The sequence below is a fragment of the Lissotriton helveticus genome, chromosome 4_1 (genome assembly GCF_964261635.1).
Source record: "Lissotriton helveticus chromosome 4_1, aLisHel1.1, whole genome shotgun sequence".
Taxonomy (NCBI): Eukaryota; Metazoa; Chordata; class Amphibia; order Caudata; family Salamandridae; genus Lissotriton; species Lissotriton helveticus.
Window position 1 is genome coordinate 965,143,362 of NC_136063.1, and position 14,836 is coordinate 965,158,197.

General features: G+C 47.5%; 1 protein-coding gene across 1 annotated transcript in view; it reads left to right on the plus strand.

Annotated features, from left to right (window-relative positions):
- RMP24 (ribonuclease MRP subunit p24) overlaps window positions 1-14,836 on the plus strand; it is a 254,804-nt gene that overhangs the window by 227,046 nt on the left and 12,922 nt on the right. The window contains exon 4 of the mRNA XM_078685722.1: window positions 3,733-3,914. Within this exon, the coding sequence (XP_078541848.1) occupies window positions 3,733-3,914 (182 nt within the window). The remainder of the gene's footprint in view (window positions 1-3,732; window positions 3,915-14,836) is intronic.

The following is a 14,836-nucleotide window of genomic DNA, read 5'->3' on the forward strand; positions in this document are numbered from 1 at the left end:
TGGGTGGGCATTGCAAGACCATAATGTGCTCTGCATGTCAATATAATTTATAATATTCTGTTCTTAATTTCTGAAACGTTGTTTGTACGTAGTTGATGCTATTTTTATATAACAGGAGGATGGTGGTGTCTTGGGCGAGTTTAGAAGCGGAGGTGGGAAGTGCAGGAGCATGAAAGGAACAAATGCTGTCTTTTAATTGTATGAGCATGGTACGGATTTGGAAGTGATCCTTTTAGTTTATTACTTTTGGACTTAGTGAAATGTTTTTTTATAATTATATTTGTTCTGTCAATGGCCATTGATCTCAGAGCCTGAACCACTGCATCATAACATGTGTCTGCGTCAGCTTCATTGCCTGTGGTAGTTGACCCAGTACAGTTGGATGCACTCAAGTAGTTTCATTGACATGAGCTGAAATGACAGAAAAATCTATGTACTTTGGTAAATCATGTTGATTGCCGTTTTAGCAGTTGAGAATGTGACGACAGCAAGCCAGCATATAAATACTATGCATTGTACTGAGTCACTGACTTATTGGCTCAGAGGAATTGGTCAGTCTTGCTGCATCAACAGCAAATCAACACTCCCATGGCTACCTTCACATCAGTGAGTTAAAACCTGCTTGCTTTTTTTTATTTGGCCTGCTCGCTCAATAATAGTAAATAATGTGGGAATGCTAGAGGTGGGCTGCGATTAAGATGAGTTTTAAGGACGGTGGCAGGAAGATATCTGGAGAAGTTATATACTTGCAAAAAAAGTAACGACCACAGACTAGGTCTTGTAGATATTTAAGATTTTGAAGGATGGCTGGTAGTCTTATTTTTAAATAGCTCTTTATTAATTTTCAAGATATTGAAAAGTCTACATACATTTATCATGCTTTGTCATTCCTGCATCTTTGGTCAGTATACATGGATATTTTTGCACTACACTCATATCACGTCGGAGCTATTATATCACAGAATATATGCATCTAGAAACATTTTCATCATAATCCATACATTGATCCTCAAGTCCCTGCTGGTGCAACTCTGCTACTGGTTTCCCCATTTTTGTGCTGTTGTCCTATTATTAATGTATATATTGGTTATATTACAGAGTAAACCCCATATTCCCTATCACACTAGTTATCCTTGGATATGGTTCACCTTTCTGGTATGTTTGGGGAAGATATACGTTTTCTCACCAACAGTGTGGTATTATTTTTCCATGCATGTGTTTATTGTCAGTGTTTCATGATCACGAGGGCATCTTATTAGAATTGGCTTATAGAGCCAGAAGTAATGTGTCCCAGTGAGTGTTAGCAGATCTATGTCTCTTCTGCTGATAGATATGTGACATGGCCTTTATCTCCGCTGCCCTACACTGAGGTAATTCACGAAGCCAATGTGTCCTTAACAGTGGCACTGCTGCTTTCCAATGCATGGATATCGTTTGTTTCCCTATTAGTAGGGCCAGGTCGATAAACCTGGATGTGTGTTTGGCTGACTAAGGTCTCGGAAACACTCCCAGCAGGCACACCTCCGCCATGTTAGGCAGTGCTCTACCTGTTAGCTCATTAAGCAGCTTAAGGATGTTAGACCAGGAGGGTATAATGCATGGGCAAGTCCACACCATGTAGAAAAAATTGGCCATCTTGGTTCTGCATCTGGGACATTCTGATGGACACCCTGGATACATATTGGCTAGGTGCGCCGGGTAGAGGTATGTATGTACAGTGCAAATAGTTTAGTTGCGTCTAGTTAAAGCATGGATTTCTATTGACTAATTTACTCCTTACAAATATGGCATGCCCAAGTGTTTGTTCCCATTTCATTTTCAAGGGTTCTAATGAGCGTAAATTAAAGACTGGGGCTAGAAGGTGATGCATACATGTTATTGCCTTGCGCTGTATCCCAGGTGCCAATAGTACTGTTAAGGCTTCTGAGTGTGGCGGTTCTGTCGCTTGACGGTTGGTAGTCTTCAATTAATTTTCTAACGCCCATTATCAATAATTTTGTTGAATTTATGTAACATGGTCACCATGACATTATCAGCCTCTGGGAATTACATCAGTTAACTTCTGTGCATTAGAAAAGACACAAGGATGTTTTGAGCACTTTATAGAATACTATGAGATCAGAACGAATGGAATATTAAGTGGAAGTTCGGGATGATTTCTGTACGGAACACCTTTGGTGCTCTTTGCTCACGAACGTTGAAGAGAGGAGACATAGAGCAAGTGTGTATCAGGAGAGTAGCTTTACTCAACTCGACAAGATGCCAGCAAGGCCTGATTTTTAGGTCACAACATCAGACAGCCTTTAGCTGTCTGTTTGGGAAAGAATTCTTGTGGACCATATCATAAACATACAGTGGGCTTAGAGTCCATCCATTGCTTACCATTGGTTGCCTTTATTGTCACTCTCATTTTCTTATCTTTTATTGGGTGACTTGCTTTTTTCTTCTTGTGTTTGACATTCCCCGGGGGCATCACCTCTATACCATCCTTTTGACTGGCCGAATTACGACTTTTGCTTGCCCTTTACACCGCCCGATCATTGCTTCCCTACCCCTTTGTGTTCCTTAAAATGTTTTAATTCTACTTTTTTAAAGATATGTAGTCTTAATTTGCTCCAGTTAATCCATTCGTTTGATATTGATGGTGTAGATATTTAGATACAAAAAGCTTCATATAGATGGAGTGATCTGGAAAACCTACATGTGCCATATGTTGGTGTTAAAGAATTGAAGGTACTGAATTGAAGTGCGTATTTTTTCACACAACTGTTTCTTTTCGCCAAGGTGCAATTATCATGGCGACGCAGTGTGTTTCTCATTATTTCTATTATTTTAAAAGACTTATTGAAATATTTACAATGCAATTATTGCCCTCTATATATGTAACATGTAAAACGCACTTTGTGCACGATTTTCTTTCAGTGGAAGCAAAAAGAGTTTTAATTTTTCCCTCCACAAGGCCACGTCTAAACCATGTTCATTCACCAATTACAAATTATTCTAGCCGTAGTATGATGCATTTTCGTACTGGACAGTGATAAAGCAAGTAGGTTAAGCAGTCTCTGCTTAGGTGGATAATTACAGGAAATCAAGCACAATGAAACGCAGAGTATCAAACCATTTAGGGACAGTGCTCACAACTGTACACATCACAAGTTAAATTCTGGGAAACTGTTCTCTTCATGTTAGACAATCTGTAACGCCATGTTATACAGTATGAAGTAAGACTTGCACATGCTAATGTAGAGCCTGGAGATAGGGTGGAAAATTAATTATCCATGCGTCCGAGTTGAACCTGCCCCAAACCGAAAAATTGCACATTTGTTGTTTTTTTTTAATCCTCAATTTGCTGCTCCTTATACGCAAGTTAAGGTATTTGTAAGTGGCATGTGTTAGTTCAGTTTTTGGTTACTCATATAGTACAGATAACAGTATTTATATATGTTTGTAAGATTACATGGTAGATCATCAAGTTAATTTTCCTATTCAAAAGGATAGTAACCATTGAAATGAACTTAATAAAAATATAAATACTAAATGTAATGATCCTTTAGCACTTGTGTATTAAGCCTGTATATTTAGTTTATTCTGAATAATTATTTGGATATTCATTCGTTAATTTATTTTCTAATATGTTGGTTCTGGGTCATTGAAAGTTTAATAGTTTTCTTTTCATTATACATTTTAAAGATATCTCAGTTTTCTTGCCTTCTTTTCTTTAAACCTTTACAGGTTATCACATGCAACATGTGCAAAAAAAGGAGGAAACACCCTGGTGAAACCAGAAGTTTCTTAGTGTCAACCAGCCCCAGTACTCCCAAGGCCAAACATGGCATGATGACACCACCCGAACTAAAGAAGACTCCGGCTTCTGGGAGGAAGTCAAACCTGTCTAGCCCAGCAATAACTCCCAGGTACCACATATTTGTTGAAGGGGTATTTGTTGGTGTTGAGGTCTAGAGGTTCAAACACCTGTTATCAGTTGTCCACATTTCTCCACTGATATAAATATCATTTGTTAGGAGTTGGAATAGTTAGGTATTGTAATAAAATATTACTTTACGTTAAAAAGACTTGAGAAATTCACTGAAAAACACAAAGGTAAAAGTTAAGTTATAGGTAGGTACAAATGTAAATTTAAACGTAACATTTTAAACAAAAGAAAACACAAAAATTTGACCAGTTTCAGTTTTTCAAGTTACTATAACTCATGCCCTTGAAATACTCTACTTATGACCTCACATATTACTTCACTTGTGACATGCTCTATGGCATCATGGTAACATCAATGATGACAATTGAAATTATATCATTGAGGACAATAGTGTGCATGGCACGAGTGTGAATCGTGTAACCACTAAAATGGGTAGCATGTTGTTGTTTGCAGTTAAATTGTATTTTATTGTACCATTTGTATAGCCCTTACTACTCTTATGTGGGGCACTGAAGCACTTATTCACAGTAGCGCATTATATTGTGTGGGGTGTTAGGAAGTGCAATGTTTTGTCTTTGAACCTATGTTGAAGTGTTTTCATGTCATGCGTGATGGCCATTGAGGTGCGGTTATCGTGTTATGGGATGCAGTAATTGGTGGTGTGATGAATTAGGAAGTGCCAGAGATAAACATACACTTTTATAGTTTGTGATATGCTGGCAACTCTGGTTAGCTCTGCAGGTCCTTTTATTGTGTTGATATTTTTTACTTTTATGATCTCAGTCAGATTGTTCTATTCTGGCTGTAGTTGCCGGTTGTCTACTAAGAGGTCTTAGGGATCAAGGAGAGCTAACAGGTGTAGAGCAAGAATGAGGGGAGACAGATACCTGCCTGGATAGACTATGTCACATACAGTTCTCTTTTATAGGACTAGCACTATGTGATATCAAGTAAAGAGATTTGCCAAGATGCACAGCGTTATAAGCATGCTTTCTCCACCATTGGGTCTGTCATATATTCACATGCTTGAATCATTCCTTGTCGTCAGGCTGGAAATTCCTGCTAACTTTAAATAGAAGTAAACAATGTTAAAATGGCCAAAGGCCCTCAACAACAGCTTTTGTTTAGGAGCACATCCACCTCATTTTAAAGAACCCAAACTTCAGTCAGCGAGAGAAAATGCTGAACTCTCCTAGTGTCCATAAAGGCCGCTGTAGCTCTCATTTGATACGAGTATGAGGAGCACATGACAAAAGTACGCCTCTGACCAGTGAGGAGAGAGAGTCTCATGTGAATATGTGTAAGATACCAATGCTGGAGGACTGGAGTTACTGGTAAGTAATTAATTTATTTATCAGCATTTGATCTTTCATATATTCTCATACTTAAATCCGAATAGCAAGCAGTACATAACATTAGAATAAAACGGGAAGCAGGCTCACCTCTGCTGAAAAAGATTGTGGAGATCTGCCTGTTTTGCAGCGTGAATCTTTCTGGATTCACTATGTTGTGCATTATTCTGCGGTCTAGTGGTTGGGTCCGGAATCGTAGTCTTTCTATCTTTTTTCGTAGCCCAGGTGGGCGTCGACGTCCCACCTTCTGGTGTACTTCCTGTGACGTCTGCACACTTCCTGCGGAAGCTCCCACCTTTGGGCGCCATCTTCAGATTATTTTTTCCGCCGTAGGGTCTGTCTTGTCACCGAGCGGTTCCAGAGTTTCTGGAGAAAAGAAGAAGGAAAAAGCTAAAATCTACCGAAAAAGTTTGGAGAATACATCCAGGAACAAGACCGCCGGGACGACGAAGAAGAAGGAGAACTTTGAATACTTCGATATCCAATGGAGAATGCACACACAGGGGGCCCCCTGAGCGCAGGAATGGACAAGACCTCGTTAAAATTCTGCCGCAATTGCCACCACAAGTAAGCGCAGAAGGACCAGCACCCGGTTTGCAACCTCTGCCTGCCGGTAGACCACGAAAGCAAGGATTGCAATGCCTGGTCCTTCTTCACGCCGAAGACCCTCCGGATTAGAGAGCGGCAGAGGATAGCCAACCACAGCATGCAAGGAAAAGGCCAACCTCTGTCGCTTCGGGACTTGGGCCTCTCAAAAGACGAAGAGGACAACATCGCCGAGGGACCAGATGACTTCACGGTTGTAGAGACCAATAAGAAAACGACAAAAGAGGTAGGATAGACGTCGACCCCTAAAGCGCCGACAGACTCTCGAAAGCCTGAGTCAGACTCTCGAAAAACAGAGTCTAAGTCCACGAAAGGAGCACCGGCGCCGAAAATTTCGACGGCCGCAGCTGCATCCAGGAACAAACAGCCCAGCGGATCCTTCGAAATGGACTCCCAGGTGGCGAAAAACACACGAGAAGCCTAGGTAGTCGAAGCAGGCCCCCGAAAAGGAGCACTCGATGCCGAAGGAAAAGGACCCAAAGGCTTCTTCGAAATCAACGTCGAAGAGATCGTCCGAAAAACTCGACGCCGAACAGGCCGCCGAGATGGAAAGGAAAAAGCGAAGGCTCGAGGCCGAAATGGATAACATCCTGCAAAGGAAAAGAGAATTTGACAAGCGGATGAAGAGGTTCACCATCCCATCGAAACCGGCAACAACTATCGTCGAAGACGAGGAGGAGTTCGACGACGAAGAGCCGCTGAAAACTCTAGAGCCCCAGGAACACCAAGAGGAGGAGGGTCTATACTATTTCGAGGAAGGCGAAGAAGACCAGCGCACAAGTATGGACTCGGCATCCTTGGTGGCGCAGGACCTGGATTGGCAGGACCTCGATGCCGAAAGCCCGGAAGAGGCCTTTGAGACGTACCCTTCAAGGCCTTCGCCGCCAGATGACATTGGGATCTACAACATGGTTATCAGGAAAGCGGCAACAGCTTATGGAGTGAAACTGGAGGAAGAAAAACCAAAGGCCTGCTTCCTCCTAGAGACCCTGCTCCCCACTCAAACCAGGAGTCAATTCCTCCCCATTCTACCAAGTGTCCTGGACCAGGGGAGAGAGGCATTCAAAAAACCAGCAAGCTGCAGGTCTGTCACTCCGAGGACAGAGAAAAAATACAAACACTCCTCCCTACATCCAGGGATCCGTCACAGCTGACTCCCATCATTGCAGCAACAGCCAGAAAAAGGGCCAACGTTCCCACAAACTCAGGCCAACCACCTGACAAAGAGAGTAAGAGGATAGACCTCACTGGAAGGAAGATAGAGGAATGCAGCAGTACACTGGCGCATTGCCAACTCTAATACCCGACTCAACAGGCATACATACCAGCATTGGAACGAGGTCGGACAACTGCTCAAACACCTCCCTGAGCAATACCAACAGAGGGCAACACACCTGGTGGAAGAAGGCAAGAATATAGCCAACTCATGCCTAAAATCAGCCCTTGATGCAGCACGTCCTGTAGGCTCATGATGATCGGGGTCACAGAGAGAAGGCATGCCTGGCTGAGAATATCAGACTTCAAGCCGGAAGTACAGAATAACATCCTGAACACCCCCTTCAATGGTGAAACCCTGTTCGGAGCACCAGTGGATGAGAAACTGACCCAACTGAAAAAGGAAAATGAAACTGCAAGATCCATGGGGGCCTTGCAATTCAGAGGAATGAAAAGAGGCACCCCGGCACGGAGGCCCAACGAAAGAGGGGGAAACCAGGAACGTCCCATCAGACATTCCAGCAGAGCTACCAGGGCGACAGCCAAACACAGCAGGGCCAGCAGAAGCAAACCTGGCAATACCAGCTCGGGCCAGTCCTTTCGCGGGAGGGCAAATGGACGACAAGAAGAGGGGGCCAGCAACCCACCTCAAGGTGACTCCGCACCACCAGAAGTGCCCACCCCCACAACACCTCTATGGGAGTAGCACAACAGAGCCAAGAAAAAAGGGTTACACAGGCTAAAGGTCAACAAACATGTAACACCAGTAGGAGGCAGACTAAAACACTTCTTCCAGGAATGGAAGAAAATAACAACAGACAAATGGATACTGAACATCATACAGTTCGAATACTGCATAGAAATGGAAAAGAAACCACCAAACAGGAAACCAAAAAGGAAAGCGTGCTCAGGAAAAGAACGAGTTCTACTCATAGAGGAAGAACAGGAACTCCTCCAAAAAGAGGCCATAGAAACAGTACCATTCAAAGAAAGAAACAAGGGGGTGTACTCGAACTACTTCCTCGTACCAAAGGTGGACGAAACGTTAAGACCCATACTGGACTTACGGTTCTTGAACAAATACATAAAAACGCAAAAATTCAAAATGACATCTCTTCAAGAAGTCATCCCTCAGATAAGGGACGGAGACTTTATGTCCACCATAGACCTAAAAGACGCCTACCTACACATTCCCATGAACAGACTGCACAAACATCTACTGAGATTTGCCATCGACAAAGAACACTACCAGTTCACTGCCTTGGCCTTCGGACTAAAATCCGTGGCAAGGGTCTTCACCAAGTGCCTCACAGACGTGGCAGCGCACCTAAGGAGGGAAGGGATTCATGTATACCACTACCTCGACGACTGGCTAATAAAAGCAAGTTCCTATAAACTCTGCAAAGAACATGCAAAGCGGGTCACAGAGGAGCTAACAGAACTGGGATTCTCAATACAATGGGGGAAATCCTCGATGGAACCAGAACAGGTAAAGATCTTCCTAGGCGCACAGATCAACACCAGAGCAAAGTGTTCCCCAGTGACAAGAGGACACTTGCCCTACTGAGGGAGACACGTCAGTACCAGAAGGGGCGAGCTCTGACAGGGAGGACAGCGAGAAAGATCATGGGGATCATGGCATGGAATACTTAGGGGGGCGTGGCTTGGGCGCCGATGGGAATGGCGGCGTGAGCTCGGAGCTCCGCGCCCGATCCCACATTTATCCTGTTAAAACCACTAACTGGACCTGGAAACGAGACCAGAAAGAGATCGGAACAATAATCAATAGAAATGGAGGACCTGGGAACGACCGGGGACCCTCTCAGCGCCGTACGGAGGCGAAGAACACACAACGGAGCCCCGCTGCGGAGGCAAGTTAAAATGTCGGCCGCACCGGTAGCCTTGCAAAAGAAAAACCCAGTGTAGCGAACCAGTGGCACCGTCACAGCAGCGGCCGATCGAACGGCACAACAGCGGTGCACAAGGGTGCCCGATTGAGAACACTACAGCAATAAGGGGGAAAGCGATCCTCGCTGAGCCCGGGCGGAACGAACAGAGCGGGGTGCTAAGATCACAAAATGGCGACAACATAGCACTGAGAGCGGGTGTTACGGAGTGCGTGACACTAGCTTGGGGAGGACATCAGGACCGCCTGCCCTTGAGGGTCGCCGCCCGCAGTAGCAGAACCCGGGAGATTGAAGCCCAAACGAGTGGCGCAGGAAGCGCGCGGCGAGCGGCCGAGCCGTCCAGCCGAGATTGAGAGGAGCCCAGTTTCTCGAGTGCCGCCGAGGTGTGACGGATGGACGGAGGTGGCGGCGGCCGATGGACCACGCGCCTGTGGAGGCCCTGGTGAGTGGGGAGCAGCGGAACTAGGGCCCTGCGCAGTGGTGGAGCTAGCGGGGTGCAGGCGGGCCGCGTCCCAGACCTTGGCTGGATGTTGGATTGTGGGGAGCGGAGTATACGGTGCCGGAGCCACCGGCGAAGGAAGGAAGGGAAGTCAGACGCCGTGGGAAGACCCACAAAAGAGGGCCGAACATCATAAGAGCTGGAGGAGCGGCGGAGAGGAGTCGTCGCGGTGTTCGCCGCCACTGGAGCGCAACCGGGGCAAAGGCTACAGACCTGAGCATGTCAGCGGCGGAGCCCATTGAGGTGATGGCCTAGCACAGGGGCGCTGAAAGCGGCGGACAATCGAGGGGAGCTGGGCTCACCCTGAGTTGGAGTGAGCTATTGCCCACGGCACAGTGCAGGACACTGAAAATCCGGAAGTGGGATTGCACTGTGAGCACACGAGTGCGTATCAGGGGGGCGGCCGCTCGGTTGCATCACACTGAATAAGGGCGATAGGTATCACAGGAGAAAGGATGTGTTGACCGACGAAGGTGGGAGCTCAAAATACAGTGAATTGGAGTTGGGCAACGGTTAACCAACTGAGTGACCGGGGCTAGTACCAGAGACTACAGAGACAGTGGTAGACATATGTGGCCGATGATAGTGTCCTGCCTCTTCGCTACACAATACTGGCTGATTTGTGGTTCTGCATCCAACGACTAATGTGCCGGGAGGAGCACGGCGCGCAGCTGTTTCTCACGCGATCTGGTTACGCTGGCTGAGACTAAGTGACAATACTCCGAGTATGGGCAAACCCAAAGGGAAACCAGATGGAGTCATGGAATCCGAGACGTAAGGCCAGGTGCCACAGGGACCTGCGGACCTACAACGACAGTTGGACCGCATATTAGAGGCTATCTCAGCAACGCGGGAGGCATTACAGCAGGATATAGCTCAGGTGGCGACAGGACTGGGGCTTTTGCGAGCGGATCATGACAAACTGAAGGACAGGGTGAAATCCACTGAGGACACACTCCAAGACTTAGCCACGGCACATGCAGCCCTGAGGGCAAGATGGCGACCGCTTTGGAACGGATACAGGCCCTGGAGAAGAGGGCTGAGGAATCCGAAGGCAGGAACCGGCGTAATAATATACGCGTCGTAGGTCTGCCGGAAGGAATTGAAGGAAAAGACATGATTGGATACCTGGAGTCCTGGTTACAAGCAACAGTGGCCCCTGAGGGTCTGTCCACTTTCTTCACACTCGAACGAGCGCATCGTGTCCCCGCGAGGCCCCCGCGGCCGGGCTGCCCGCCAAGACCTGTAGTTGCGCGGCTACTTCATTATAAGGATAGGGACTTGTTGCTCCAAAAGGCACGCAGTGACGGGCCCTTCACAGTAGATAACAGCAAAGTGACCTTATTTCCGGACTACACGTATGAGACTCAGAAGCTCCGAACATCCTTTCTATCAATCAAACGGGAACTCAGGAACGAAGGAATTCAATACTCCCTGCTCTTCCCAGCAAAGCTGAGGATCATACTGGAGGGCATAACGCACTTCTTTCATACGCCTGCCGAGGCGTGGGCGTGGCTGGAAACCTATAGAGCTGGAACAGATCGCAAAGAGCACCACGACCTAGGGCAGGTGCGAAAGTCACAGAGGATACGTCGGCGACGACAGGGGTCGCAGAAACCATCGGCCTCTCAAACAGGCGAGGAGAGGCGGGCAGCCTTGCAGGCGGTGCTGGAGCTTTCTGGGACGCAAAAAACTACGTCGACGCGAGGAACGGAATCGGAAGGGCACAAAATGTGTTCAGAAACTGAATTGTCAGAGGCGGACAGCTTTCGGGGCCCGCAGATCACGCCGGACACGTCAGATGGAGTGTTGGATGAGTAGGGCGGGGGCGGCCGCCTGGGCTGATGGATGTTGAAGCTGATCGGATGCAAAGAGGCGATGGCCATATGACTGTTGGAGATAGAGGTCGAATGCTGAGGCCTCTCACCATGGGATCGCGGCGATGGGGGCTATGGGCTGGCATAGCTGCCTGTTGGACCGAAGTTGCACCCCACCAGCCCATAAGGCAAATCCGTGGTGACTACTGCGGAATATAGTTGAGTGTTTGAGTTGCTTTTCTTGTGTTTGGATGGGGGCTGATAATTTGATATTGGGTCCTGTTCTGGGGGGGAGGTGGGGGAGGACAGTTGGGAATGTTGTTCGGAGTAAGGGAACGCTTGGTGTGGGCGGATGCTTTGGACTAATTGTGGGGAGTTGGCTCATTAGCGATGGGAGCATTACCTGAATTGATTTGCATTTACTGGAATGTGCGAGGCCTGCACACAATGGCCAGACGACACAAAGTCCTTAGTACGACACAAAGTACTTAGTTAGAAGGGGGGTCCAAATAGCTTTCCTACAAGAAACTCATCTTACTAAAGCGGAGGGGCAAGCACTACAGCGCAGATGGAGGGGCCAGGTTTTCTGTACATCGTATTCGGCGTTTGCGAGAGGTGCCATGATTTGGGTGCGAGCGAGGGTCCCTTTTCAGGCTACGCAACATGTTGTAGATCCAGAAGGCAGATATGTAGCAGTGGAGGGCCGTTTGCATGGGAGGGACATCACACTCTGCAGTATATATGCACCAAACAAAGATCAGGCACATTTTTTCGAACATTTATCGGGTGCCCTGGCGCACTACTTGTCTAACCCAATATTGGCAGGAGGAGATTTTAACTCAATCACGGATGTTGACTTGGATAGGTCTCATCCTCCGCTAGCGGACTCACCAGTACGCAGGCTAACACAGAACAGATTAAATTGGCAGGACAGGTGGGGCTTAATGGATGTTTGGCGTAGTCAGCACCCCCAAGATAGGGACTACTCCTTTTTTTCGGCACTCCATGAGCTCCATGTTCGCATAGATGCGATTCTGTGCTCGGGACCGATGGCCACCATGGTGGGTAGATCAGAGTACCTAACCAGGACTATATCGGATCACAACCCTTTGCTGATAGCTCTTAACTGGGACTTAGCGAGATCGCCAACAGCGATTGGGGAAGGCATAGAACAATATTTTGCAGACAATGAGGGAACGGCATCAACCAGAGCAATGGAATGGGACACCTTCAAGGTGGTGATCCGAGGGATATGTATCAGCAAATATGCAGGGATGAGGAAGGTGCTGTTGGCTGATATAGACAAAGCCGAAAAAACACTGAGGGCACTGGAACAACAGAGGCCGGGGCGGCCAGCATTACACACACAATTGCTCGAGGCAAAGGAACGGGTAGCGGTAGAGGTAGAACGATTGCGCAGTTACGACTATAGGCAGTATACGGCCAGAGTACATGCGGAGCGGGATAAAGCTGGAGCGTTGTTGCCATGGCTACCAAATCCGAAACCGAGAGGGGGCTCGGTGTTCGCAATGGAAACAAAACCAAACCCTATAGTGTACACCCAACACGAGATCCTGACACGCTTCCTGGGCTACTATGAGGTATTGTACGAGAGTAGCTTGCGGATAGAGGGCGACGCAATAGCTGACTATCTGGAGGGCTCCCACACTTGGAGGAGCAACAGGCTAAGCAACTGGGACGATATCACACTGGAAGAGATCCGTAGTGCAATCAAGCATATGGCTCGGAACAAAACTCCAGGTGTAGATGGGTTGCCAATTGAATTCTATGAACAGTACGTGAATGTACTTGCTCCGCGCCTCCTAGAAGTTTATAAAGAAGCAAAGGAGTTGGGTCATTTGCCATCCTCCATGCGAGAGGCGTTGATCATCCCCCTCTTGAAGCCAGGCAGGAACGGGGAGGACGTCACATCTTATAGGCCGTTATCTATGCTGACGACGGACTATAAGATACTGAGCAGGATACTAGCAACTAGGCTTTTACCACACATGACCACGCTAGTACACCTGGACCAGGCTGGATTTATTCCAACTAGGAACACTTCCGCGAATATACGCAGGCTCCTGGGGATACTGGGCGCAGACCACCATGACCTGGACACACCAGCAGTGCTCTCAGTAGACATAGAAAAGGCTTTTGATAGCCTAGAATGGATGTATCTCTGGACAGTGCTGAGCGATTATGCCTGGGTGCGCAGTTTGGAACATGGGTCAAAGTTCTATATTCCTTAGCGGTGGCAAGGGTGCGACTGGGGAGACTGATATCTGACCAGTACCAGGTCATGAGGGGGACACGGCAGGGGTGTTCATTATCTCTGCTGTTGTTTGCTCTAGCAATAGAGCCCCTTGCTGTACGGGCGAGATCGGGACAGTGCTTTGACGGGCTTTGGCGGAATGCGAAGCCACACCGAATCTCACTATATGCAGATGATTTACTCCTATATCTGGAAAACACGAGAGAGCATTACAGGGGGCGATTACCCTGCTGACTAGGTTTGGAGAATTATCTGGGCTTAAAGTGAACTTGAGTAAGACAAGCCTATTGCCGGTGCGGCCCAACACAGTAGCTCCGACCCTTTCCCAGAGGATCAAGTGGGAACCGAGGTGCATCACTTATCTCGGTGTCAGGATATATCATGACACTGCAGACATCCTGGAAGGAAACATAGGGCGATGTGTACGCGCTTTAAAGGGGAGCATGGCATTCTGGGCCACGCTCCCGTTATCACTCATGGGGAGAATAGCCTTACTTAAAATGGTGGCATTACCGAGGCTACTGTACTACTTCCGGACACTCCCTGTGTGGGTCCCACCAGCGCTGTTCAGAGAATTGAGAACAATGATCATAGGATTTTTATGGGGAACTGGTAGGAAACGGATAGCATTGGACAAACTGATGCGACCGAAGTTGGAGGGAGGACTGGCAGTCCCCGGACTTTGAAATGTACTACTTGGCGGCGCAGCTACAGGTTCTAACACAGGCGATTGCAATGGAGTTTCGAGGCCCTGATCACATGAGAGGGACAGGGATGCAAAAGGATGTCCTATCGTATATAGTTCTACAACAGGTGCTTCTAACAAGGGACCTGTCCTTAGAGGAGAATACATTGAGGTCATGTTGGAATCGTAGCCAGCGTAAAGCAGGAGTCTTGCATCCATATGCTCCGGAGATCCCATTGGGGATGCTGACTGCGCTCCCCCATGGGAGTGACTGGTATACTCTTGAAGAATGGGAGCGGCTGGGAATTCAGATGGTAGGGGACCTCTACGAGGAGGGAGAGCTGCTGTCCTTTGGGGCCTTACAAGAGAGATACGACCTGCCACAGGTGACTTCTTGCTCCATGCCGCGGTGGTGGCAGCAATTAGAAAACATTGGAGGGAGGGACAAATGGAACCAAAGACGACAATGGCATGCCAGTATGTGGTAATGGCATCAGGGACCTTTAAGGCAGTCACATGCGTCCACACCAGGATATTGCACGAAGG